The sequence below is a fragment of the Camelus dromedarius genome, chromosome 3, assembly GCF_036321535.1.
Source record: "Camelus dromedarius isolate mCamDro1 chromosome 3, mCamDro1.pat, whole genome shotgun sequence".
NCBI classification, from domain to species: Eukaryota; Metazoa; Chordata; class Mammalia; order Artiodactyla; family Camelidae; genus Camelus; species Camelus dromedarius.
Genome location: NC_087438.1, coordinates 94,593,968 through 94,619,403, shown reverse-complemented (window position 1 = coordinate 94,619,403; position 25,436 = coordinate 94,593,968). Strand labels below are relative to the sequence as shown.

Sequence of the window (25,436 nt, the reverse complement as noted above, 5' to 3'; positions counted from 1 at the left end):
CGCAGTGCACCCTGTTTGCATTTCCCTGGTCACTGCTTGCCCCATTGGTGTACCCTGCTGAAGCTGGTAGCCAGTGGCTTTGTGAGAGCTCGGTGAAGGCTCTGGGACTCCCTGGATGACTCAGCCTCTTTGTCAGCTGGCCCTATACACCCCCTGCCACATGTTCCGCCCAGCTCCTGGCCTGAATGCACATCATAGCCCTATGGACGTTTACTAGCTCTCTACTCAGCTGTGGTCCATGGACACTTTGGAAACACATGGGAATTTCTGAGTCCCATCCTCACTACGTGGGAACTGAGGGTAGCTTTAGAGAGCTACCATCCAGCACCATCTCTGCCTGACCATGCCACACCACTGATTTCACTCTGATATGTTTGTCCACCATCTGTACCCCACCACCCAGACTGGCGTAAGGGTCAGAAGAGTGATGTTTTCTCAGCCTCCAAAGTAAACTGGACAAAAACTCACAGCATTGCACTTAAGAGCTATAACACACCTCCCCCTGCCTGGGCAGAAGTTCGGAGAGGGAAGATTAGCACTCATGTATCTGCCTCTTTTGCCCCACCTTCTTTCCCCTACAATCCCTTGGTACCAGAAGAGGCGGGCTTCCAACTTTCATTCATCCTGGTCCATTCTTCTCCTGCTCTGGGGCAGCAAGCATCACAGCCTAGCAAGCAGAGATGGGGAGGGGGCAAGAGAATCTTCTCTTCATATATAGAATTCGACTGTATTGAAGGATATAAAAATTCTTTCCAGTCACCTTGCTACACCTTGATGGCTGAGGGATTACGGGAAATGGTATATGACTATTCACAGGGAAACAAAATCTGGACCTTTTTAAATATGGTACACTTATAACACAAGTTTGTAGCTCACTGCAGCTGTCAGTGCTGGAGATACAACTGAGAGTGACCAGCATGTGGGTGGTGTAAAGCCAGGACTAAAGGAGAGCATCTAAGTCATGGCACAGAAGAGCCAAGAGCCCAGAACTGAGTGCTGGAGTGTGGAGAGGCTGGAGAGAGGGCCAGGAGCCAGCAAAGGACACTGAGAGGTAGTGCATGAGACAGGAAGAAAGTCAGGAACTGTGCTGTCCCCGGGATCACGAGAGGAGCAAGCTTCCAGAAAAAGGGGGTATTCGCCTGAATCAAACATTCCCAGGAGGACAAGCCTATAAAAGGAGCCTACCCACACTCTGATCCTGACCCTGATCCTAACCAAGACCCCCAACTCTTCCTTAGAAGGATAATGAGGACGAGGTAGAATGAATGATACAATACCTTATCTAAAAGGGCCATCAGTAACACTACTTCATAAAATCATGTAACCATTTTTAATTAAGAGGATACTCTGCTCAGCAAAGGCTGCACTCTTTGAGCCAAACTGAAACCCCACTGGGATGACTGAAGTGATGAACACTGGCCATGGGGATCCCCTGCTGTTACTGAGAACTTTTAGAGGCATTCTGCAGGATCCTCCAGTCTGCCTCTGACGCAGCATCATGAGCAGCAAAGTGGCTGTTTCCTTCTTTGCTTTGCTTATCTTTTTTCCTGAAACTAACGCGGAAACACATTACTCTTTCCTTCTTTTAGGCAGACACTAACGCACATGGTTTTGTGGGCTTGGTGTCCCAGGCATTCTGGAGACAACAGAAATATAACCAGAAATGATGCCTTTTTTTCCACCAAAAGGAGCAGTGAAATAAGCCCTTGGGATGCTCAGGGTGTCATGTCCTGCTGCCTCTTCCCACCATTGCTCTGAGGCATGGTGCCTGCCACCCTGATCTTGACTTTCACTCACACACGATTGTGACTGTGGCCATGTAGAACTTTTATTCATTTCCTCTATTCCATTTTTACCTATTTAATCAAATTAACACTATCTAGACTATGGAAAGAACAACAGAAACAGTGTTGAGTCTGAATTATCTATTCACTTTAATGGTCAACCTGAGAGGCAGAATGAGATAACACAAAGAGCATGGGTTGACTCCTGGCTCTGCCTCTCACTAGCTGAGTGACCCTGGAGGTCTACGTAGTCCAGTGGGCTGGGGAGTGTGTGGTGAGAAACCTGCCCTCTAAGTTGGGCTGGGTTCCTGTGACCTGTCATTAGCCATGGAGGAGCAGGGCTTGCCATGATTATGAGGAGACTCAGTAAGGAACCAAGGAGACAGTCATTTTGATGCATTCCATCCAAGGCAGCAGGATGGAGAGGTGGAAACGGAGACAGAATCCAACAGTTTGCATTGGGGGCCAACTAGATAGAGTTAACAGACTTGAGAGGGTGCGTAGGAAGTGAATTCTACTACAGTCCTAAGGTGCTGATACACAGAGCCCTGTCCCCTTTGAGACAGAGGCTGCAGCTGGATGAGTCAGCCAATCCTGGGGTGGGGAGGGAGCTGCTCAGGGTACTGGGATGCTCAGACATTGGAAAGTAACCTCACTTCTCTATACGCCAATTTCTTCATTCAAAAATTCTGGGTAGTAATGCCTTCCTCAAAGAACTGGTTTAAAGTGAGATAATATATATAGAAAATCTAACTTAAGAGCTGGCTTATAGAAAGTGCTAAAAGAATGATTATTGAGCAACAACTGACTGAACACTTTCACCTAAAGCTCTTTCCATAATTTCAAACTCAAATTCATGGTATCCAGGACTAAGGCAGTGTCTTAAGCCCACTTGTCTTACATGTGTTCTTTCCCAACATCCTACAGAAAAAATCCAACCATACCAGATGAAAAATTATGTATCCCAACTGGAGATGGGAGTAGGGTCTCATCCTTACATGTGGTAGGTCAACTTCTAAGATGGCCCCAATGATCCTGTCTCCCGTTATTTATGTTCTCGTATAAACTTTTACCCTTGAGTGGGAGCTGGACCTAGTGATGGGGTGTCTTTTCTGTAATTAGGTTGTAAAAGATTGTGCTTTCATTTTGCTAGCTCTCTATTGGCCACTTGGGTGAAGCCAGCTGCTATACTGGAGAGACCCAAGGAACAAGAACTGAGAGCAGCCTCAAGCAAGAGGTGAACAAAAATCTTCAGTACAACAACCCCTGAGGAACTGAATCCTGCCCAAACCATGTCGGCTTCAAGGCAGATCCTTCCCACAACCGAGTCTTTGGATGGGACCACACAAGCCTTTGCTGACACTTGATTGTAACCTTGTGAGAGACCTGGAAGTAGAAGACCCAGCTAAGCCATGCCTGGATTCCTGACAGACAGAAACTGTGAGAGAATAAATGTGTTGTTTTAAGCTGCTAACTTTTGGAGTAATTTGTCACACATCAGTAAATAATTAGTACACCAACCTTGTCATCTGATGAGGTTTCAGTTTGGAATGGCACAGGGAGGAGCAGAGTGAGGGGAGGGCTGATCAGCTACCACACCATGAAAGGAAGTTCCCCTGGGGGTAATTGAAGGGATCGCCATTCATGAAACCCCGTCCGGGAGCTAGAGACAGAGCAGGCTACAGAAAAAGCAGTGAGCAGAGATGAAATTCAACTTTTTTTGAGTATTCTACCTAAAGTACCTATGGCAGGTGCTAGAGAACAAGGGGAGTGAAGTCCAGTCACCTCGCTTATAATCTGCATCCTTGAGGCTGCAGAGGGCAGGGCTTGTATTCAGAAAAGACTCTGTGAGGTCAGTGATGAGCAAGATGCCACCTAGAGAGAGACTCTGCCAGCTGATGTCCAACTTCCAAGACAAGGAGACTTTGCTCTTGAGCTAAGGTGAAACCCCACCCAAGCAGCTCTCAGCCCTGCTTACAGTACCATCCCTGTCCTGGACAAACTATTCAATCTCTAAACTGCTAAAGAAAAAAGTATACATCTGTTTGTCTTCTGTTTTTGTTAAGGACAGAAAAATTACATTGGCTTACAAAGTCTCTGCTGGGACCCATCTCAGCTACCAATCCTGATTATCTTTCTGAAAAGCCATCCATATGCATCAACAGAGCAAAAAATTACCAGATAAATAAAAATGCTCAGTGGTTTAAATGGAACATTCAGAGCAAATCATCCTGAGTGTAAAAGCACTTAATAACAGAGTTCTTCTCCCTCATGTTTCCTGTGTATATGTTTTTTTTTTATAATTCTTATTCTCACAGAAGGCTGTTAGGGAAAGGAAACAATATGCAACAATTCTTAAAAATAGAAAATATAATTGCACACCTGGAAAAAAGCCCAGTAGCACTGAGCACATCTAGCTTCCATCTTACTTTCTAATTCCACTTCCCAGTAAAAGGAATCAGTACTCTTTGGAGAAATGGCTGATCCTAAGACTGGGGAAGCAAATAGACAAGATGAGCCTGGAAAATCTTATAGAACCAGAAAGTAATACAGCACTCAAAATACAAAAACAAAAAAAAGGCCACATTGATGGGGTCAAAAGGGACACAGAAGACAATTAATACAGCTCCCAAGTGGCCAAAGCTGGAAGAATTTGAGCAACAAAATAAATAAAGCAGTATTGGATTATAACCCAAAGTGTAAAGTAAATATTCATGAGTCCATACTGAGATACATAAATAAGGAGACAAACCTCCCATGCAGAAGAATCCAAATAACTTATGTAGATACTCAGCTTCAAGGAAATGGAACATACCTCCCCACTCCTTAAGAGTGGGCAATGTATGGTGACTCCCTTCCAAACAGCACAGTATGGAAAGAGGGAAAAAGAGTAATCCTACAGTAAGAAACCTGACAAACGCTACCTCAGCCAGATGGTCAAGTCACCATCAACAGGGCTAAGTCACACTGATGCATGTATCATGGATACAATGTGATGAAAATAACATTTTACTTCCGTGGTCTTCCTCCCAAAACACACAACCTCAGTGTAATCATGAGAAAAACATAAGACAAATCTCAGTTTGAGGGACATTCTACAAAATACCTGACAAGTACTCCTCGAAACTGTCAAGGTCATCAAAAACAAGAAAAGTGAGGACTGTCATAGCCAAAAAGAGCCTAAAGAGACATGACTAAACATAATGAGGTGTCCTGGATGAGATTCTGAAACAGAAAGAGGAGATTAAGTGAAAACTAAGAAAATCTGAATAAGGTATAGACTTTCGTTAATAATAATGTATCAATGCTCGTTCATCAGTTGTAACAAATGTACCATGTGTAACAAATGTAAGATGTTAATAGTTGGGGAAATTAGATGTGGGGTTTATGAGAACTTCCTGTGCTATATTCATGATTGTTTTGTAAATCTTAAATTGTTCTAAAATAAATACTTTATTAACGATCAACAAAGATGGAAAGAAACAGGTAAAGTATGGGGGAAAGTAGCCTGAACCAAAAAACTGATTTAGGGTCTCGCAGTAGGTGTCAGATTTTGGAGAAAGAGAAATTGGATGGTTGCATCCAAGGTAGAAGAAATTTAATAGCAATTAAAGTTTTGGTGGAATTTTTAATCATTTTTTACAAAAATGGTGCAAGACGGACTTCATGAGCTTATTACATACTTTTTGGAGTGCACATTGAAAACTTTAAATTAAAATGTCCATTGGTGGGGGAAATAAAAGCCCTCAATAGACACAGTTAAACAACAGACTGGATTCTGGAGATAAATGAATTGGGACTTAAAGGACCCAATCCAAAAGTTCCTCCAGAAATCAGAAGCAAAAACAATGATAAGAAATTTAAGGGAAAAACAAAAGCATGAAGGAAAAAAAAAAAAGGTTAGGACATTTCAACATATGTACAATAGGAATTTTAAGAGAAGAAAAAACAAAGGTTAGAGATTAAAAAAAATAGAAAAGATTTTAACTGGAAGAAAGATTATGATCTTACGATCAAACGAGCTATGTGCTAGTCAGGAATAAGAAAAAATACCCACATTAGACAAATTCTGGTGAAATTTCTGAGTTTCAAGGATGAAGATCATGCAGATAGGAAGAAACAAAAAGGTTTCATACAGAGGAAAAACAATAGAAACTTCATCAAGGAAGAAACTGAAACTGAAATGACAGATCATTAAGAAATTAATGAGAATGAGCAAACTACATACCAAAATCTATGCAAGGCTCCACAGAATGTGTTCAAAAGAGTGGTTTCTTATCTAGTAATGTGATCCTGGACAAGTTACTTAACTTCATAAAGCTTTAATGCTCCATCTTTAAATAATAATGTCAACTACTTCCAGGATGCAAATTATGTGCCAGACACTGTCCTAGGGGCTTTTATGTGTATGATTTTATTTATCGCCTATAACGTGGATAATATGATTATTCCATTTTACAGATGAGGAAATAGAAGCACAAGGTCACAAAGGTATAAACGGCAGCAACTGTAGCTCGAGTCTGCACTCACAGCCACTCTGCTCTAAAGACTTCTTAAGAGGCCTTATGGGATGTTACAAGTGTTCATGGAGACAAGGCAAATAAAACATGTAGCATTATGCCTGCCATACAGTGTACTCAATAATTGGAGCTACTATTTGTTTAAAAAAATAAAGCAAACATATGACTCAAGGAGCTAGAAGACAAACAATAAAATAAATTGAGTAAGGAGAAGGAATTAATAAAGGCAATAATTACTAACCTAAATTTAGCATTTTTGCTAAATTAGAACGGTAAGAAAAATCATTCACTGTATTGATAAATAGAAGTGCAACTTGACTGAAAATAATCAAATACACAAATTTCTTCTACGTTTTATCAAAGAGAAAATGTGGGTAAAACGAACAATAACACTACTTTGTTAGCACAAATCTGGGATAAATTTCTAGGAAAATGTACATTAAAAAGATCAAGATGTAAAAAACCTAAGAGAGCACTAAAAAGATAAAAAACAGAAAATGCCAAAGCATTAACCTCCAAAAGTCATCAGATTCAGATTTTATGGACAAGTTCTATGAGAATATTATTAGGTAAATATTCTTCTTTTTTTTTTTTTTCTTAAAGAAGTGGTTTATTTTCTGTCAGCCTTACCTGCATTTTCTGTTGAAGAGTCCATGACAGAGCAGCTTAAGGAAACTCGTCGGACGTCCCTACCCCTGGCCTGCAGGGCCGGCCTCTGAGGCGGGCTGGCTCAGTCTTGAGGTGAGAACCGCTGACTAGGGCAGAGGACACCTGCCTGCAGCCCAGTCAGACTGAGGAGCCGTAAGGTCGTTAAGTTCTGCAGCTGGAGCAGTCCGTTCACCCTGAAGCTCCTCCTTGGTCACAGCCTTTCAGCGGCGGCCTGCTCGTCTCCTCCGTGTCTTCAGCGTCTGCGTATAAGGAGAGCTCACGCCGGGGCTCATGGGAGATGGAGCTGCGCAGGCGCAGAACTTCCCCGGCCAGCATCCCCTGTATCAGACCCACAGAGGGAGCCCCGTGGCTGCTATGCAGGATGGTCTTGTCCACAGGTGCAGAGGAAATCTGTGCTACACAGAACAATGGGAGGTGAGTTAACATAAGATGACTCTGTGAGAGGCGGGTAGCTGGCCTTAGGGTCAGTAACCACCGGTAGTCACGGTTCCCAGAAGGCTGCCTGGATCTGGTCGCTGAAGTTTCCAGGAGCGGAGCAGCCAGCAATAGCACTGGCCCCAGTGGCTGCAGCAACCTTCAGCACAGCACACTGGCTGGTATTCCTGGAGGATATGACATGACAGCAGCTGGATATGCAAAGGCAACAATGGCATGAGCTGCTAGCTGAAGCTTCTCCCGGGAGATGGTGGATGCTTTTCATTGTGTGAACATACTGTTCCACTTGAAGGTCAAGGCTGGTGTCACTAAGTGAGTTTCCACTGCAAGGGATTTGAGGACATCCCCCTCCTTCATTTCAGGACACCAAGAGCTCCAGACATTGTAAAAGTTTCCCTTAAAATCACGACAGGAACCCAGAACAATGCCTTCGGCCTCTCTCTCTGGGTAGCATGGAAAGGATAGCAGAAATTCTAACTGCTGTGTCCTAGGCACTTTTGTCACTGGGTTTGTGAAAATAGGAAAAAATCCCCTGCTTTCCATAGAGGAGTGAGGGAACACCGAAAATGTTCATACTAATTAAACTCCTCCAAAGTATAGAGAAAGGTGGAAGGCTTCTTAGCTCACTTTATGAGGATAACATAACCCCAACCAAAACCTGAAAAAGAAAGCCACAAAAAGGGAAAATTAAGAATGAAATCACTATGGATGTAGATCATGAATGTAATGTGTTAACACAATCACTTCCCCTTCTGAAATTTGGCCTTTCCATTAATTTTTTAGTTCTGTGTCTCTGAAAACCAGATGAAGGTAAAATATCAAGTGGGCCTGCTTGGCAGAGGGTGTCTGGACTGGGAGGAAGGTAAGTGAACTACAGATTCCTCATGGGGACGCCACAGCCTTGGGCTCCCCTGAATGCAGGGGACTTGGAAGCCCCACCTATGGACCTCTTCCAAGAGACATTTGCTTCTACGGACATAGGCCTTTAAGCCACGACCATCCTCCCCCCTCCCAATGGAAGTCTTCATTCTTCACACCTGAGCCATCTCATCTGGCGGGTTATAGGAATGGCTCCTGGGTGACTGTGAGGACCACTCCCACCAAGAGGAGCAACTAACGCTGCCCTCCTGTAAGTTATGCCCATCCTCTACCCTTTGGAGTAAACAGGTACTGAGTGTAACCTAGGACAGTTTTGTGAGTCTGAATGGATGCCTAAGCCTAGGAAGACCTCCAGTGTGCATTACAAATAAAAAAATTCAAGATAAAGGAATAGCAGATTGAATCCAGCAACGTATTAAAATGGTAATGTAGTATGACCAAACAGAACTTATTCCAGGAATGTAAGGATGATTCAACATTTGGTAATCTATTAAAACAATTTATCACATGTATTAGTGAAAAGATACAACTCATGGTCCTGACAGGAACTTAAAAAGGCATTTGATAAAATTCAGCAACTATTTCTAATAAAAACTTAGTAAACTAGACATTCAAAATTACTCCCTGTTATGAAATCAATAGCAAACATTTAAATGGAAAACACTGACAGCATTCCTTGTAAAGTGAAGAAAATGGCCACATGGCTTGCTTTGACCACAACTGCATTTCCTTATTTCTAGCTATGAAATAACAACAAAAAGAAATAAGACATAGTATTTTACAGGAACTGATTAGAGCAGCAAACTTGGTCTGGCAGCTTTTTTTTTTTTAAATGAAGTTTTATTGAGACAAAGCCACACCCATTAATGTACATAATGTCTATAGCTGCTTTCCTGCAATAGCAACAGAATTGAGGAGTTGTGACAGAGACTATATGGCCTACAAAGACTGAAATATTTACTAGCTGGACATTTAAGAAAAATTTGCTGATCCCTGGACTAGAGGATTATTATTTTCAGGTGAAAACATCTACTCAAGGGAAAAAAAAGAGAGAATCAACCGAAAATCATTAGAATAAGCAGTTTCAGTAGTTAGCTGGTGGGTACAAGATAAAGACGCAAATATTAATAACTTTTCTATTGTGTTGGATTGCATCATTTGGCCCTAGTTCCTCACTCCTCCCCATATCCATGTTCTTTCCCATGTGACTGCTGGATGTCCTTTCACTGTGGGCAAGGTGACCTGTTTTACTCATTGATCAGCCCTACGGCTTTCTTTGGCAGTGGTATGTAGGCAGAAGTGAGGCAAGCAGAGGCTTGAGATGAATCTAAGCATTGGACTTACTCTTACACTTCCTTTGCTACTGTAAGAAGAATATTTCTGGATTATCCTACTGGTCTCAGGTATGTGGGAGAGCTAAAATGCTCCATTCAGGCCCAACCTAGATTAACCAACTACTGCAAACCTGCAGATATATAAGTGAGCCTGGGCAAGATCAGCACAGCAGTTCAGTTAAACCAAGCTGAAGCTCAGAGACATGAAATTAGTAATTACTGCTGCATGCCACTAAAGTGTGGTGGTCTTTTATTACACAGCAAAAGCTAACTATTATGTCTATATGTTAGCAATAACCAGTTAGAAAATACAACCCTGTACCCAATAGCTATTAAAACAGAAAACACTTCACCTCTTTCTTTACCCTTTTATATCCAGTTACCTACTCAACATGCCCGTGGATACTTAAGAGGCATCTCAAACTAACCATATCCAAAACAAAATTCACCCTGATACTGAACCAAACTTGGGTCCACTCACCCACATGCAGTAAAGCCAATCAATTGACACTGGGTTGTGGTAAAGTGCAGCATTTATTCTAGAATGCCGTACAAGGAGTCCAGGACAGCTAGTGTTGAAAAAGCCCAAACTCCTCCATGAGTTTCAGGAAAGTGTTTTAGAGGCCAGGTGAGGGAGGGGAGTCCCTGGATATGTGATCAGCTCATGCACAGTTCTCTAATTGGTTAATGGTGAGGTAACAGGGCAGTGTCACAGGAGTTAACATTATCGATCCTTAGGTGCTGGTAGGTCTGGGGGCTACGTCTCATGGTCACGTAGTTAATTTCTTCCATTTAGTGGTGGTTTTAGCATCTGTAAAACAACTCAATAATGTGCATTGCATACTATTATCTGGATGCTTCAGAGAGGAGCTGAAGCAGAGGATATGGGGAAGGGGTCTGCCCCAGAAGACCCCACAGGGCCCTGCTCAGTTACAACCCACTACAACTCCTCCACTCCCATGCCTGTTTCTTCTGCAGTCTCCCTTATCTCAGTTAATGACCCTATCTCTTTCTCCCACCATCATATCTATCGGCTTTATCTTAAACATATATCTAGATTCTGATTATTCCTTTCTACCACTATTGATACCACCTTGGTCCAAGCCACCATCAGCTCTCACACAGACTATCTCAGTAGCAGCCTAACTGATCTCCTAACTGTAAAAGGGGATCAAGTCCTCCACTCTTGTGCCCCAGCTATTGCCCACACAGCAGCTATTCTTCATGACCTAAAATATGGGCCAAATCACATTATTCCTCTGCTCAAAGCCCTCCAATGGCTCCCACCTTATTTAGGGTAAAATCTTAAGTCCTCCTCTCAGCCTATCAGGCTCTAAAGGATTTCCCTTCTGGCCCCCTCTCTGACCCCAATATTTCCATTCTTTATTTCCAGTCACTCCGCTTGAGAAACACTGGCCCCCGTGCTGTTCCTCCTGCATGGCAGACACACTCTAGCCTCAGGGCCTTTGTGCTTTCTATTCCCTCTGCCTGAAACGTTCTTCCCCAAGACCCCTGCCTGACTCAGTCACTTACTTTCTTTGGGCCTCTACATAAATCACTGTAGCAGAGAGGACTCACTGGCCACCTTAAAGGCCGTAGCTCCCACACTCTACCACTCACTGTTTCCTCACCTGCTTTTGTGCTCATGGCACTTATGACCACCAGAAATTTACCATTGTTTTTGTTTATTGACTTTTTCTGCTCTCTAGAATATGGGCTTCCCAAGATCAGGCACTTTGTTTTGCTCACTGCTTTGTCTGAAGAGCCTAGAACAATGCCCAGGATATAAGAAGTTCTCAATGAATATTGCTGAATAAATAGGTAAACCTAGGAATAAATTTCACAAAACTATGCAAAACCTGTATGAAAAAAGAACTGTAAAATTAAGTTCAGGGAAATTTTAAGAAGGCTACACAGAGACATCATCCTGGATGGAGAGATTCAATATTTTAAAGATACCGAGTTTTCCAAGTTCCATTTATATTGAACACAATCCCAATCCCAGTTAAAATCCTAGTAGTATTTTTTTCTTGAGGAAACTTATCAAAAGGATTCTAAAGCCAATCTAGAGCTTTAAATGTTTGAAACCATCTAAGACACTTTTGAAAATGACAAGCAATAAGAGGCAGGAAGATATTCCCAACCATATAGTTTGATATTCAAAAAGCCACAGAAACTAAAGATCACCAGTGTAACAAAGAGCTTATTGGGACAAATCAGAGAGTCCAGAAACACAGCTAAGCAAACTGGAAATGCAGTGCTCAGTAAAGGTGGTATTCTAAATCAGTAAGGAAAAGAGATATTTAGCCAATAATACTATTGACCAAACTTAGAAGAAAAATAAATTGGATTTCTTTTATACTCTCAAATAAACTCCAAAGATTAGAGATGTCATTGCTAAAAAAAGAAATAACTGAATAATGAAGCCCAGAAAAAGAAGTGTTTTATATCGGTCACATGAAAATGTCTACACAGCCAAAAAAACACTACGACCAGAGCAAATAGAGAAAAATAAATGCATTATATCTGAAAAACAAAGATATACAGGGAACTCTTAGAAACCAGTAAGCAAAACAGAAACAGAAAACTGGGTACATTCAGGTAATAAACAAATAAAGAAACACAAATGAGTAATAACTAATTAATTAGACATATATTAGTATCTATTACGTGCCAGGCACACTGTCCAAAGTTAATAAAAAATCCAGTGTTGGCAGGGGTGTCAGAAATTGGCATTCTTAAACCTGACTAATGAGATTATAATAAATTACTCTCTTCTATCACAGAACAACTTTCTGGAAGGCACTTTGGTAGTATGTGTTGAAAATGAAAGCATTAAAAATGCTGGACCTTCAGTTCCAGATTAGAGTTTATATCATCATGTCTGGATGTGAGATCTGGACCTAAGGCTTGCAGCCACCAGGGGACACACCCTGAAGACAAAGCCAACCAGCGGAGAGACAGAGTCACCTGAGTCTTTGTCCTCCAACCCTGGAGACCACCCTCGCCACAGATTTGCTCTTTTCTGAGATGGCAAATTTCCTCATCGTTTAAGCCAGTGTTAACTGGGGTTCCTGCCATTTGTGGCCAAAGCATCCTTGATGACACAGGGTCTGCCCAACCCTTCTAACCTCCTAGCCTTCTTCTCTGCCTCTTCCCAACAGCCACCTCTGCAGGGGTCAGGCTGCTTCCAGCCCTGCCCACACCTTGATTTCAGACCTTTGGCCTCTAGAACCACGAGAGAATAAATTTCTGCTGCTTTAAGTCACCCAGGTTGTGGTACTTTGTTATGGCAGCCCTGGGAAACCAATGCAGCTGACATCCAGAATCTCCCTCCTCCAGCCCCAAAGCCAACTTTGATTTTCTGATTGTATTAAGTGGTCTTGGAATATAGGCCATATAGTTGGGTCAGCAGAAATGGAGACTGATGTACGGTACAGGAGATAGGAGCACCGGCCTTGGGTCAGATACGTTCAGTTCAAGTTGCCAGCTGTGACTACAGCGACTCTCAGCCTCTCTGAGCGTCAGTTTCCACATCTATAAAACAGGGCTGATAAAGATGGTTGAGAGGCTTGAGTCAGATCATATACATCAAGTGCTTAATATGTTACCGTGTGTATAGTAAGGGTTCAGTAAATTCTAGTGCCTTCCCCAGTGTGCTTCAGAACAGAAGTCCCTATCCTTTCTTAATTAGATGGACACCAATAAACTGGCCACAGGAAAGGGGGCCCCACAGTCTCTATCAAATGTAGGGACAGGTTTTAGGTCATGATGGACTGTGAAAATTCCATTTTTAAGGATAGCTTGGATTCTTATTCACCGACAGTGAGGAGGAGGAAGAGGAGGGGAGAGGGAAGGAAGGAGAGGGTCCTAGGTCCTGGAGCTCTGGAAACTGCATAGGAGCCAATCTGCGAGCAGCAGGCCCTATGTTCTTGGGACCCAGAATTCGCTTAGAAGGGATGCAAGGGGAGGGGTGCAGGGCACCAGCTAGAACTCACCTCCTTGGGGGAGAAACCACTACAGGGATGGCAGCACCTCCAGTGGGGTTTGCCCATCACATTTGATTGGGAAATACTAACCTAGAAATAACTATTTGATTAAGAAATTAGTGCTTGAAGATTCTCATAACAAGTTATCTCTAGGCTGCTTACAGAAAAAGGTAGAGTGGGTTTTACTTAGAAGTTTAGTGCCTTTTTTGGGGTGTGTCATATTGTGCTGTGGCTTCCTAGAACAAATAACCCTTTTGCTTTATTCCTAGAGAAATAATCCATGACACATGGTTTTTTATCACAAAATAAAAATGTCAGACTTTATCTTTAGAGCAAAATAAATGGTTGAGTATTGTCATTTGTCATTTATTGTAAAATATGTTATCTATGCTAAATCTTGGTAAGCATCTTACTCTTCAATCTCCTTGAAATTTGAAATAGGTGAGTAATTAATTTCTGAGCTTGGTGTATTTCCTCTGTAAGAGATTATTTGCATACTTACATTTTGATATGGAAAGAAATCCTAGAAGCTAAACGTCAAAAGTTTTAGACTTTGCGTAGATAAACATCTACTATCTTAATTCTGTTTTGAACTGCAGAGCTACCATTTCAATACTCTTTCCTTTTTTATAACAGAGGGGGTGGGGAGATGGGAAAAAGTTGTAAAGAATACTTACCTAGTTCTCTCTTTCTATTTCATCCTTTACAGAGCTCGAGTTCCCACACCTGATGTGCCTCCCTCAAGCAGTTCAATGAGAATTGAAACAGAGGAGAGAGAGACTCACTTTAGATTTCTCAGGAGACTACAGAACAGGAGGATTTGTTTCATTAACTGCTGAATCACTCAAAAACTTTCCTGGCTCAGGTTTTTAAATGTTATTCCCGCTCTTTTTTTTTTTTTTTTTGGTTACTGATCCACTGGGAACATGTACGGGTCATTTCATAAATAATATAAATTTAATAAGTTTTTACAAAATTAAATTTATTCGTCATTCATTCATTGCACCGGTAACTGCTGAGCACTTAATATACAGACCGTGCTCTGGGAATACAAAGATGAACAAGAGTCAGTCATTACATCAGCTCTTATGGAACTTATGTCCCAGTAGGAGGAACAGACGCTATGACAGAATCCTGCAGATTGCAATGATTACTAGAGTCAGGGAGGGCTTCATGGAGGAGGTGGCTTTTGAGTTGAAACCTGAAGGATAAGAGCGGGCCACAAATGGAAGAGCTGAGGAAGAATATTCCAGGCAGACCTTAGCAGGAGCAAAGGGCATAGATACAGAACTCTGTAATAAAAGTGTTTGCTATAAGCTGGGAGGCCTTTGCACCTTCTTCTTAGTACCTGCAGAGGACAGGCTTGGAAGTCAGAGCTGCAGGAGGATTTGTGAATTTAGCAAAAAAGCTAATTTCTTTTTACCTTGTTTGCCACCAAGATACTTCCCTTTTGCATAGTTTAGCCAAACACCAGTGATCCATCACCACTCCTAAGGAAAAACATGCAATGAGAAAAGCAGTAACACCCCACACTCTCACAGCAGTGGTGAGAAATCCTATGGGTTTGTTCCCATTGGCCACTATGGCATAAAGTACCAAGTAAAAGAATCCCCATCTCTTCCCCATATGTAGGAGACATATTTTCTCAAAGCACACACACCTTCAAAAATGTACCCTAGAAACTAGACTTGAAACCTAACACAATCTCAGTTTATGTGCACCTTTCTCACTACTTCAGAAACTGTTTGCATTAATGATTTGACCCAACAAGCATTTAGTGATAGGCCACTGTTCCCCAGGCACCTGAACTAGACTCACAGGGGGCATATGTCCTGATGGGAGAGGCAGACAAAAAACACACGGAGAAGCAGGAAAGCCAGAGGATTAAGGGCTGAACCCACGAGTCAGACTTCTGGGCTTGAACACAAATTTTGTTTCTTTCTGGTTGTGTGGTTTTATGCAAATTATTTGCCACTCTGTGCCTCAGTTTCCCCATCTATAAAATAATGAGGATAACTATAGTACTTACCTCATAGAGCTACAGTGAGACTGCTTTCTGGCTCACAGTGATAAGAACAGCTCCATCAAAGGACTGGGAAGCTAAGAGACAGACAATGTTTTAAAAAGTAAAAATTGAGGATGACAAATTAGTACATACCTCACTTGGCAGCTGTATGGATTACATGCTCTATTCATATAAAGTGCTTAGAATTGCAATGATGTGTAGTAAGCACTCAATAAATGTTAGCTATTACCCTATCTCAAGCACAGAGTTTTTACTTAATGTTGCCCAGTGCTATGTAAGTTCCCTCAAGACATTAAGGAATCTCCAGACCAGTTTTAACAGGTGCTGTTGTTGCATTCTTGTGCTTACAGCTGAAGAGTTCCTGCTTTAGACACTTGTTCAAAGATGCATTTGTATGAGGTGGAGAATCTGGCCCCAGGCATCAAAGACATGGTTCAGATTTGGGAGTAAGATTGAGGTTGCAAGGACGAGACTGAGCTGGCAAAAACCAAAAGCAATCCTGCACTATTTCTCATCCTCCCTGCCCCACTTCGTTAGAATATCGGTGACTGGCTACTATATCAGCATTTCTAATAAAGTAAGAAGGGGAAAATACAGATCTGGGCTTTCATGTAAAGTATTTTCACTCTCACAACCAGAATCTTTGCCTTAAAAAAAATTACGGTTTTAAGATCTCTAGCTTTTCCTATAGCATCTCGGTACCCAACTTTTTGAAAAGCATCTTTTCTGAGGAATGATATTTCCTGTGAAAATGTAATGCAGTCTTTGTCAAGTGACTCAGTCTGAGATACATACACATATACATTTTTTTCAATGTCAGGTAGCCCAAATTTACAGAGAAAAAGTGGGCATTGGTATCAGTTTGATGTCAGGGTTTTTCCATGTTTGTTGGAGAGCTTTAAATACGACTCAATTTGAAGGCATCTGAAGACCAAGCTCCAGTCTCGAGTCAAGATGCTCCTGTCCGTGGTCCTTGCCTCGGCCCTGCTCCTCTGCTCTGTGGCCAGCCAGGGGTGTTTGACCTTGACTGGGATCAAGGATGCTGAGTACCTCATCAACAACCTGCAGGTAAGCTGCAGAGGGGGGCGCCAGTGGGAAAGGCAGCTGTTGAAAATTTAAGTGAAGTATAAGAGGGTGGAAAACACACCACTCATTATGGGTTCTTATCTCTTTACTTACTTTAGAAACATCCACCTTCAAAATGCAGCTGCAGCAGCAACGTGAGTAAATGCTCTTTTAAGAACTTTCCAAACCAATTTTAATTTTCACATCTGGAATCTTCACTCTGAAACTTCTCTTTTGCAGGTGACTGACTGTTTGTGTCTGCCCATTCCTTCTGTAAGTATAGTAAAATCATCTTGATCTTGTGTGTTTTTTTTAAAGTTTTTAGGAAAAAATTAATTGCTCTAATTGATATTTTAAATAAGAAAGTGTGACTTAATGGCAATTGTTACAGATTAGTATATCCTTTTAAAACCTTTGAAATCTTAAAATTCCATACTATATACATTTCTTTGTATTTGGTCTCCTTGAGAAGTTTAAACACTTTTCACCATTTAAAAAAGAATATTGAATGTATTTTTAGATTAGTGGCCATGTGCACAATTAATTCAAACTGGGGCTCATATCACATTGCTAATTCATTTGCTGGTAACTCTAGGGTTGCAAAACAATGTAAATAAAATGACCACCCTTTGTCCTTCTTTCGGCCTTAACTGTCTCTGTGCGGTGCCTCCTCCCTCCTTTCTATTTGGCTGATTTAGAGTGGCTATTGCAAGGTTTGAATGCTGTCCCCTAGGGGGACAGGGTGTCTGAGGCTGTGGGTGGCGGGGAAGTAAAAAGGATTTCCTGGGGGGGGGTGGTTATTCCCAGAGGGGCAGAGGGGAAGTGTGGCAGGAATTTCCTGGTTAAGGGTAGGAGGCAACCTTTACCAAGGTGCTGTTCTGCTTTACTCTCTTACAAGCAAGACTTGGGAGAATCTGAGCCTCTTCCCCCAGCTGAGGTCAAATGTCACACACAATCACGGTCCATCCATTAGATGAGAATAGTGTATGGCGCCCTCTGAGGAGGGACCACACATTAACAGCCCAGCCTCTCCCCTTATTTATATCCCATGATTTGAGCTACTGCTGAAACACTGGCTGTATTCAACTGGCATATCCCATCTGGCTGATGTGAAAAGGCTTTTCCTTTCTCTGTACTTTCAAACTCACTATGACAAGACTTGGAACAGGTCCTTTGAAAAGCAGACTCAGGACTGGCTGTTTTCCGGGGTCCTCAGGCCTCATGTTCCCTGGATGGAACAAACTGGAAATCTTCAGGGAGTGTCACTGTGGAAAAATGGCCTCACCTTGAAATACTGAAGATCATTTACTCTGCTAGCAAGGGGCCTGACTAAAAATAATGCAAGTTTAGGTTACATTGGTTAAGTTAAAACAGTCTCTAAAAACATTGTCTCTGTGATTCCTACTCAAAACTGCCCTGTTTCCTTTCCTAAATCCTTGTTATTTACCAGGACAACTGCACCACGGCATGCTTCCAGGAGGGTCTGACACAGATGGCCAACACAACACTGAAAACAAGATTCCCCCTGATTTTCAATAGGGTGAAGAAAACGGTTGAAGCCCTCAAGAACAACAAGTGTGGCGTGAGTGTTTTTACCTGTGATGTGCTCTGGTTGGTTATTTTCATGTGAATGTCAATGCCAACTCCATCTGAATAACAAGGGACAATAAAGTTGGAACTGGTAGTTAAGGTTGATAAGGGACATCTAAGAATTAATCAGAACAATAGAATTAAAGTGAGATCTGCCCAGGGAACTCACTGTTCCCTCTTATTTAAAAAAACACTCACCCATATATTGGCTTTTACTTCTCTCCATCTCTTGAGTGGTGAAAGAATCCATCCTCATTGTAATCAGAAGCTAAAATCTAGAAAATCAGGGCGATAGCCCATGCAATTCTAAATTATTCTAGAGATTCAATTTGCTACCTGAGTGGATGTTGTGGCCTGTAAGTTAAAGGTTTTCATTCCACTGGCTAAGGAGGTGTTTGAAGGAAGACACACTCACAGCCAGGTGGAAGCTTGTCATTTGCCCTAAATGCCTATCAGCACTTCTTCAGTGTACACCTAGTCGCTGGAGGAAAGGGGAGCGGGGCAAACTTTTTCTCATTAATGTCGCCACAGGAGGGCCCCTCCTCACTCAGCTATTTGATTGCAGGAGTTTCTGCCCTCAACAGCATTTGGTTCTAAGGGCTTAATACATCCTGTTTCATTGAATACCTACCTTAAAGATAATTGTCAGACTTAACCACCCTCACTTTGTAGCAGGGGAAGCTGAGGCTCAGTGAGGTTAACTAATTTGCCAAAGGCTATATATTTAGTAAGTGGCAGTGTTGAGATTTGAACTCTGGTCTATGTGATCTCAAAGTCCTGCCCTTAGCCATTGTGTTATAAAATGACCTTGGAAAGACAATCAAAAAGGGTAATAATAAAATTTAGGCCTGAAAGAATCCCAAGAAGATTTCCCCTAATGAAGAAATTTAGAACCATTTGATAGGGTGTGTGTGTGTGTGCGCGCACTTGTGCGTGTATGTGAAGCAGACCCCTGAAATCCTACCACAAAGTCAACCACCTACACTGCCTACACAAAATGCTAGCCCTGGACTCCCTATCCATTAGTTCCACCCCTTCCCTTCCCCCATGCTTGTCTCTCCCACCCCCTCCCCCACTTACCAGGCTCTGGGTAGGGTGGCTCCTGGGGCTGCTGGTTTCCATGCTGTTTTAGTCACTCTGCCTTTGTTAACTTTGTCCCCACAGTCTTTTTCCTGTGAACAGCCATGCAACCAAACCATAGCAGGCAATACACTGACATTCCTGAGGAGTCTCCTGGAAAGTTTCCAGAAAGAAAGGATGAGAGGCAGAGTGTGAAGATGACATACTATTTATTCTATTTATTGAATTTTAAAAGCTTCCTGTTTAAGTTGTTGCAGTTAAAAAAATCAAATAAGCCATGCTAAAGCAAAATTAGTTGTAATAATTTGTTTAAAAATTTATGTCTTTATTTTGGAATAAATAGATATGGAAAAATCTCAGTCTGGTCTCTGGTACTTACTTGTTCTTTGTTGCTCAGAAAAAAGAAAGCTACAACTCTGTCAATGGGCTGATGGGTCAAATACTCCTGTAATAACAGGATTCGTTACCCTGAACACAGACTGGAAGCCTCATGAACTGTGTCTGGGGCTGTTATGAAGGGGGTGTCTGTGGACAGTCTGAGGGCTGTTGTAGGGGAGGCCAAAGGCAGGCCAGAGGTGCCCCACCTCCGGGTGCTGGTGGAGGGAGGCTCAGAGCATCACCAAGGCATTTAGGGTCCTGAGAAACCAACTACCTGAAATGGGTGAAGGCAGCAGCTGGTTAAGTCCAGATGAGAGACACTCAAGAACATGGGCATGTTTGTATATAAGAAAGCAAAGTGCTTGAACTCGCTGAATCAGAAGATCATGGAGCAGACCCTCTGGGTCAGAGCAGAAAGCAGATAAATCCTGGGATCAATATGTTACGGAAACGACAGGCCAGTCAAGAAACAAGCACCACTCGGAGGGTTGGAGTACTCAGATGTATTACGCTGGCGGGCTCAGAGGGGCTTCTGCTCCAAAGCTCTGAGCCCCTCCAAGACGTAAGCGTAAGGTTTTATAGGGTAAAGTACAAGCTTGGGGTATTCGGCCAATAGGCATGGAACAGCTTTAGCAGCATTATCATCACAAAAGTGGAGGCGGGGAGGCAGCAAACCAACATTCCAAAGCCAGATATGTATCTTTGAAAATCCAGCTGGCTAGCAAAAACACATAAACAGCAAACCAACACTAATTAACCTAGATTTACAAGTTAGTCTAGCAGAACTCAGATCAGTATTCCAATACCTAAGATTTGTGAGTTACCTTGTTAGACCAGCCCAGCCTCTCCTTCACAAATACAGTCATCGATTCCCTTGGAAGACCCTCAGCTAGCACCACCTTGTGCCTGGGATGCAGAGCCTCACGGGTGTACACCCAGGGAATTCCTGAACTAGGCTGTCTGGCTGCCACAGGGAGACAGGAGGGAAGGGGGCAGGGCACAACCAGTAAACGAATGACACAGCAATTAGCACCACGATGGCAGGAGGTTCAACTCCAAGCAGACCTTGAGCTTCATTGTAATACATCAGCATGGTGAATGGCACTCCCACAGGCGCCATGACAGTTCCAATACTGATCATAAAAGGTCAAAGGTGGGTGGGGCCCAATTCCTGGGAATCCCTGCCCCTTCCCTAGAGTAGTTCGAATAATCCTCCCACTTGTTAGCATATGAAATAACCAAGCCCATAAAAACTAACAACCCGACACGCCATGGCCACTCTCCCTCCTGAGTGAGATGGACCACACTCTGTCTAAGGACTGTGTATCTCTGAATAAATCTATCTTCACTCTACTATGCCTGGCTCAGAATTCTTTGAATTCTTTCCTGCTCAAAGCCAAGGACTCTCACGTGGTAGGGCAGTTCCCAGGGACTCAACTGAGACCTGGGACACCGCCATCCTCTCGTGCCCCATTTTCCTGTAGTGATCAGTGACAGTAAATGTGTGTCAACTTGCCCAGGCCCCAGGGTGCCTGATATCTGACTAAATGTTATTCTGAGTGTGTCTGTGGAGGTGTTTCTGGATGAGATTAGCATCTGAATAGGTGGACTGGATAAAGCAGATGCCGGCCCAGTGTGGGTGGGCCTCACCCAATCCACTGAGGGCCTGAAAAGAACAAAAAGGCAGAGTAAGAATTACTGGCTCTCTGCCTGATAGCTTGCGCTGGGACATGGGTCTCCCATCCCCAAACTGGGACTTACACCACCAGCTCCCCTGGTTCTCAGGCCTTTGAGGTTGGATTAGAAGAACTACACCACTGGCTTTGCTGGGCTTCCAGCTCAGAGACAGAAGATAGTAACTTCTCAGCCTCCATAATTGCATGCGTGTCCAATAACTTATAATAAACCTGTCTATCCATCCATCTGTCCATCCTATTGGTTCTATTTCTCTAGGAAACCCTGACTATTAAACTACCCATCTCGTCTTAATACTCAACCTGCCCCCAACTCCAGTATTCCTGATTCTGGTTTCTGTTCCACAGTACTTGTCACCTTCTAAGATGCCCTTCCACTTATTAATTTATCATGTTTGTTGTTTACTGTTACTCCCTGCTCAAATACCAGCTCCCTGAGGGCAGAGAACTTTGTTTTGTTCCCTGTTGTGAACCAAATGCCTATCCTGGGCCTACACCATTCCTGTACCAGTCTAGGTGCTCTATAAATATTGACTGAGCAGCCTGCCAGCAACCATCCTGCTTGGCCTCCCTGGCTCTGTGTGATGAGTAGGGAGGAGGCAGAGTTAAGGTGACAGTCTTGGGGTCAGGGACATCTGACAATCAGAATGGCCCTCTCCCTACTTCAAGGCTTGGCAGCTTGGGAAAAGCTTAGAGGAATTTACCAAGGATGGTCTTTTTCTAGGTACTGGTAAAACTAAAATTGCTTTTCCTCCCTATGAAGACAGAACATCCTTTGGTACTTTGGATCTCAATAATACATAAAGTTCAGAGCACCAAGAGACCAGATTCCTCAAAGGGATTTGCTCAGTTTATCTTCTATGAATTACAATGTAAAGCAATGTCTGATGTGACCTGCGCAGCAAACAGCCCTTGGCCAGAGGTGAGGTTCTGTGATGACCTGGGCAGCGCGGTACCTGGATGGCAGAGGCACGAGTTTCACCCTCGGGCTGCAGCCAAGACCCTCCTGCATAGGGAGGTGAAGAGGTTTTAGCAAAGGGAATCCAAGTCAGGGGAGTGTTTTATTAACTTCTTGGGTGCAGAAATGGTGGGTCCATGGAGACATCCGGCCGTAATTTTTTAGTCTTAGTGTGGAGAGAAAGAGACAAGATGCTCAGTGATAATTTACAGTGACATGTGTATCAAAGGATCACAAGTGGGATGTCTGGGTAGAGAAGCTTCAGAAGGGGACCACTGGTTTAAACATCCTTCCTCAGTGCTGGAGTCCATCAGGCATTGTGCAGGGGGCACAGACCTTCAGACAAACAGACAACAGTCACAGTCTGCTGACCCACCTGCTTCCCAAGAGAAGTGAAACATCACATGGCAGGCGGGTGAGGGTGGGGCGTAGGCCCTGTCGCGGGAGGTCTTCTCGGGATCTCCAGCAACAGTGGGTATGAGAATCCCTGCTCCAGCTATTAACGTTTCTATACTATTTTCTGAGACGCGAAGTCTGACCACTAAGTGTCCTCAGTGCCCTCCCTCTTCACGGACAGCTCCTGGGGCTGGAGGCCGGCCCTGCACAGTGCGCTGAGCGTCCGGGCCAGGCTGTGGTGCCAGCTCCCTCACTCGTCTGTGGATTTCTCTGGACAAGGCGCTGAGAAAAATGTCTATCAAATAATATATCTATTATTATTTATTAATATTAATCCTGTAATTATTCAGCCCTTACTCAGTAGGTACTAAGCATACTTTATCTCATTTAATCCCCTAATAAACCGTGGGAGGTTGGTATTATTATCTCTGTTTTACAGATAAGGAAATGAAGGCTCAGAAAGGTTAAATGACCTTCCTAAGGCCACACAGCTGGTGAGCGTTAGAGATCCAACCCCAGCTGTCTCTGATTCCAAAGTCTTCGCCCTTCCCATTCTGCTCTTTTCTTATTCTGTGTATATCAAGTGTGTGCGTTGTGTTCCCTCTGACTACAACCTGACGGTAAAATAGATTTATGACAATACATTTCAACACTCCTTTATCCCCAAACCTGGGGGCTAGAGAGTTTTCAGAATTCAAACTGCTCAGCCTTTTGGAAAGAGAACACACCGTTCATATGCCATATATTACACAACATCCACAGCAGTGCCTGAGGCAGGATTCCGTAATTAAACACATTAATATTCTGCAACAAAACGCAGGAGCAATCTCATGAGGTAGTCAGGTTTGGCAGCCAAATGAGTCTCACCAAATCTTGGGCTTTCAGAGCTGTGTGAGTTTCAGAATTGAGTTAAGGGATTCGTGGGCGTTTCTTTAGCCCTGGCCCCACTTACAAGAAGAGGGGCTCGCTCTGTTTCCCAAGGGTCTCTGTGGGCTGTGCTGGGCATCTCCAGGAGGGACAGAGGCTTCTGTGGCTCCCCAGACGGTCCACCACATGACATCTTAGGTCACGGCAGCACACCTTCTCCTCTCCTGTCCTCCACCTGGGTTTTCTGAATGACTGGCCTCTGACACGGAGCTGTTGCCCTACACCACGTGGTTGACAGCCTACAGCATCAGAAGCCGCCCCCTCAGCCATGCTCACCCCACATGGGGATCACAGCAAGGACAGATGTTGGTGGTTAGCGATGGTTTCAGAACACAATCTGGAGACACAGTCAGCTGCCTGAGAAGATGCGTGGAGAGATAAGCCTCGACCCACTGTTACAGCTTATTCACCAGCAGAGCCTGGTGGTTTCCCTCAGCTTTTCTCCAAAAGTAGCATACCCTACAGCATGCGCCCTGTGGCCAGCTCAAACCAAGACTCTCAGGGTGGTGGGAAGGTGCACAGTCATTACTCGCCTTCTGGTGCCAGGGAAGTTGAGATTTATGTGAAGACACCTTCGAGAAAAGAGAAGAAGGACTAACACTTATTGAGTGTTTACTATGTACCAGGCACTCTGTTAAGCATGTTTTGTGCAGAATCGTGCTGGATCTTCACAAGAAGCCCATGAGGCAAGTGTGGAATTATTGTACACAATTATGCTCAGTGCACAGACGAGGAAACTGATGCCCAGAGAGCTGGTGCACCCTGCTCACAAATGGTTAAGCCAACTCAGAGAAACGACTCTACAGCTACATCCTTAAATCTGACCCACAGGAGGGTGGCGGCTCTCAACACAGCCAGCTGCCTCATGTAGGTTGCCAAGCCCTGGGTAGAGTTGTTTCCAGGAGATTCCAGACCAGGGCACACCGCTGCTGGCCAAAACCAAGCTCAGATACTTCCTGCCTTAAGGTTGGCCAGTCACATCCATCTGCCTGTCTCTCTGCCTGTCTATCCAATTTGAGGCAGGAGGATACTGAGAAGTCCAGCCCTGCAATTCCCCCCCTCCCTGCTCCCCTCCTCCTTCATCCCAGACCAACACCTCCCTTCCTCTGGAGAGGGAACGCTCAGCAGAAACGCCAAGACCATTCACCCACCGTAAGCATACAACTCAGTGGTTTTTAATATATTCACAGGGCTGTGCAACCATCACCACGATCTGATTTCAGAACATTTTCTGAAAGAAAATGGAAAAAGCCCTGCACACAACAGCAGCCATTCCCTATCCTCCCTTCCCCCAGCCAAACCAACTAATAATCTACTTTTGGCCTCTATAAATTTGCATCTTCTGGATTTTTCCTATAAGTGGAATCATATCATAACTGTTTTTCTGGGACTGGCTTCTTTGATTTAGCATATACTTTCAAGGTTCATTACATCATAGCATGTATCAGTACTTCATTCATTTTTACAGCCAAATAATATTCCACTGCATGGATATACTGCGTTTTATTTATCCATTCATCAGCTGATAGACATTTGTGTTGATCCCACTTTTGGCTATGATGAATAATGCTGCTATGAACATTCATGTACAAGTTTTTTGTGAGATCATGTTTCATTTCTCTCTGGTATACACCTGGGAGTGGAATTGCTGGGTCATATGGCAATGCTGTGTTTAACTTTTGAGGAACCACCAAACTAGGTTCCAAAGCAGC

General features: G+C 43.3%; 2 protein-coding genes across 2 annotated transcripts in view; one reads left to right on the top strand and one right to left on the bottom strand.

Annotated features, from left to right (window-relative positions):
* Positions 1-6,992, bottom strand: part of FBXL21P (F-box and leucine rich repeat protein 21) — a 33,738-nt gene extending 26,746 nt beyond the window's left edge. The window contains exon 1 of the mRNA XM_031449077.2: positions 6,935-6,992. The gene's annotated coding sequence lies outside the window, so the exon portion shown is untranslated. The remainder of the gene's footprint in view (positions 1-6,934) is intronic.
* A 9,569-nt stretch (positions 6,993-16,561) lies between these two features.
* IL9 (interleukin 9) lies at positions 16,562-19,660 on the top strand. Its single transcript, XM_010981731.1, has 5 exons — positions 16,562-16,704; positions 16,821-16,856; positions 16,942-16,974; positions 18,152-18,283; positions 19,456-19,660. Exons 1-5 carry the CDS (start codon positions 16,591-16,593, stop codon positions 19,564-19,566), a joined length of 426 nt encoding a protein of 141 aa, XP_010980033.1. The 5' UTR covers positions 16,562-16,590; the 3' UTR covers positions 19,567-19,660.
* The last annotated feature ends 5,776 nt before the right edge of the window (positions 19,661-25,436 follow it).

Excerpts from the sequence above, each read along its gene's own strand:
- IL9 (XM_010981731.1), top strand. The coding sequence starts at position 16,591 with ATGCTCCTGTCCGTGGTCCTTGCCTCGGCCCTGCTCCTCTGCTCTGTG. Across the intron at positions 16,705-16,820 it reads ACCTCATCAACAACCTGCAG|AAACATCCACCTTCAAAATG; the intron begins GTAAGCTGCAGA and ends TACTTACTTTAG. Across the intron at positions 16,975-18,151 it reads TGTGTCTGCCCATTCCTTCT|GACAACTGCACCACGGCATG; the intron begins GTAAGTATAGTA and ends GTTATTTACCAG.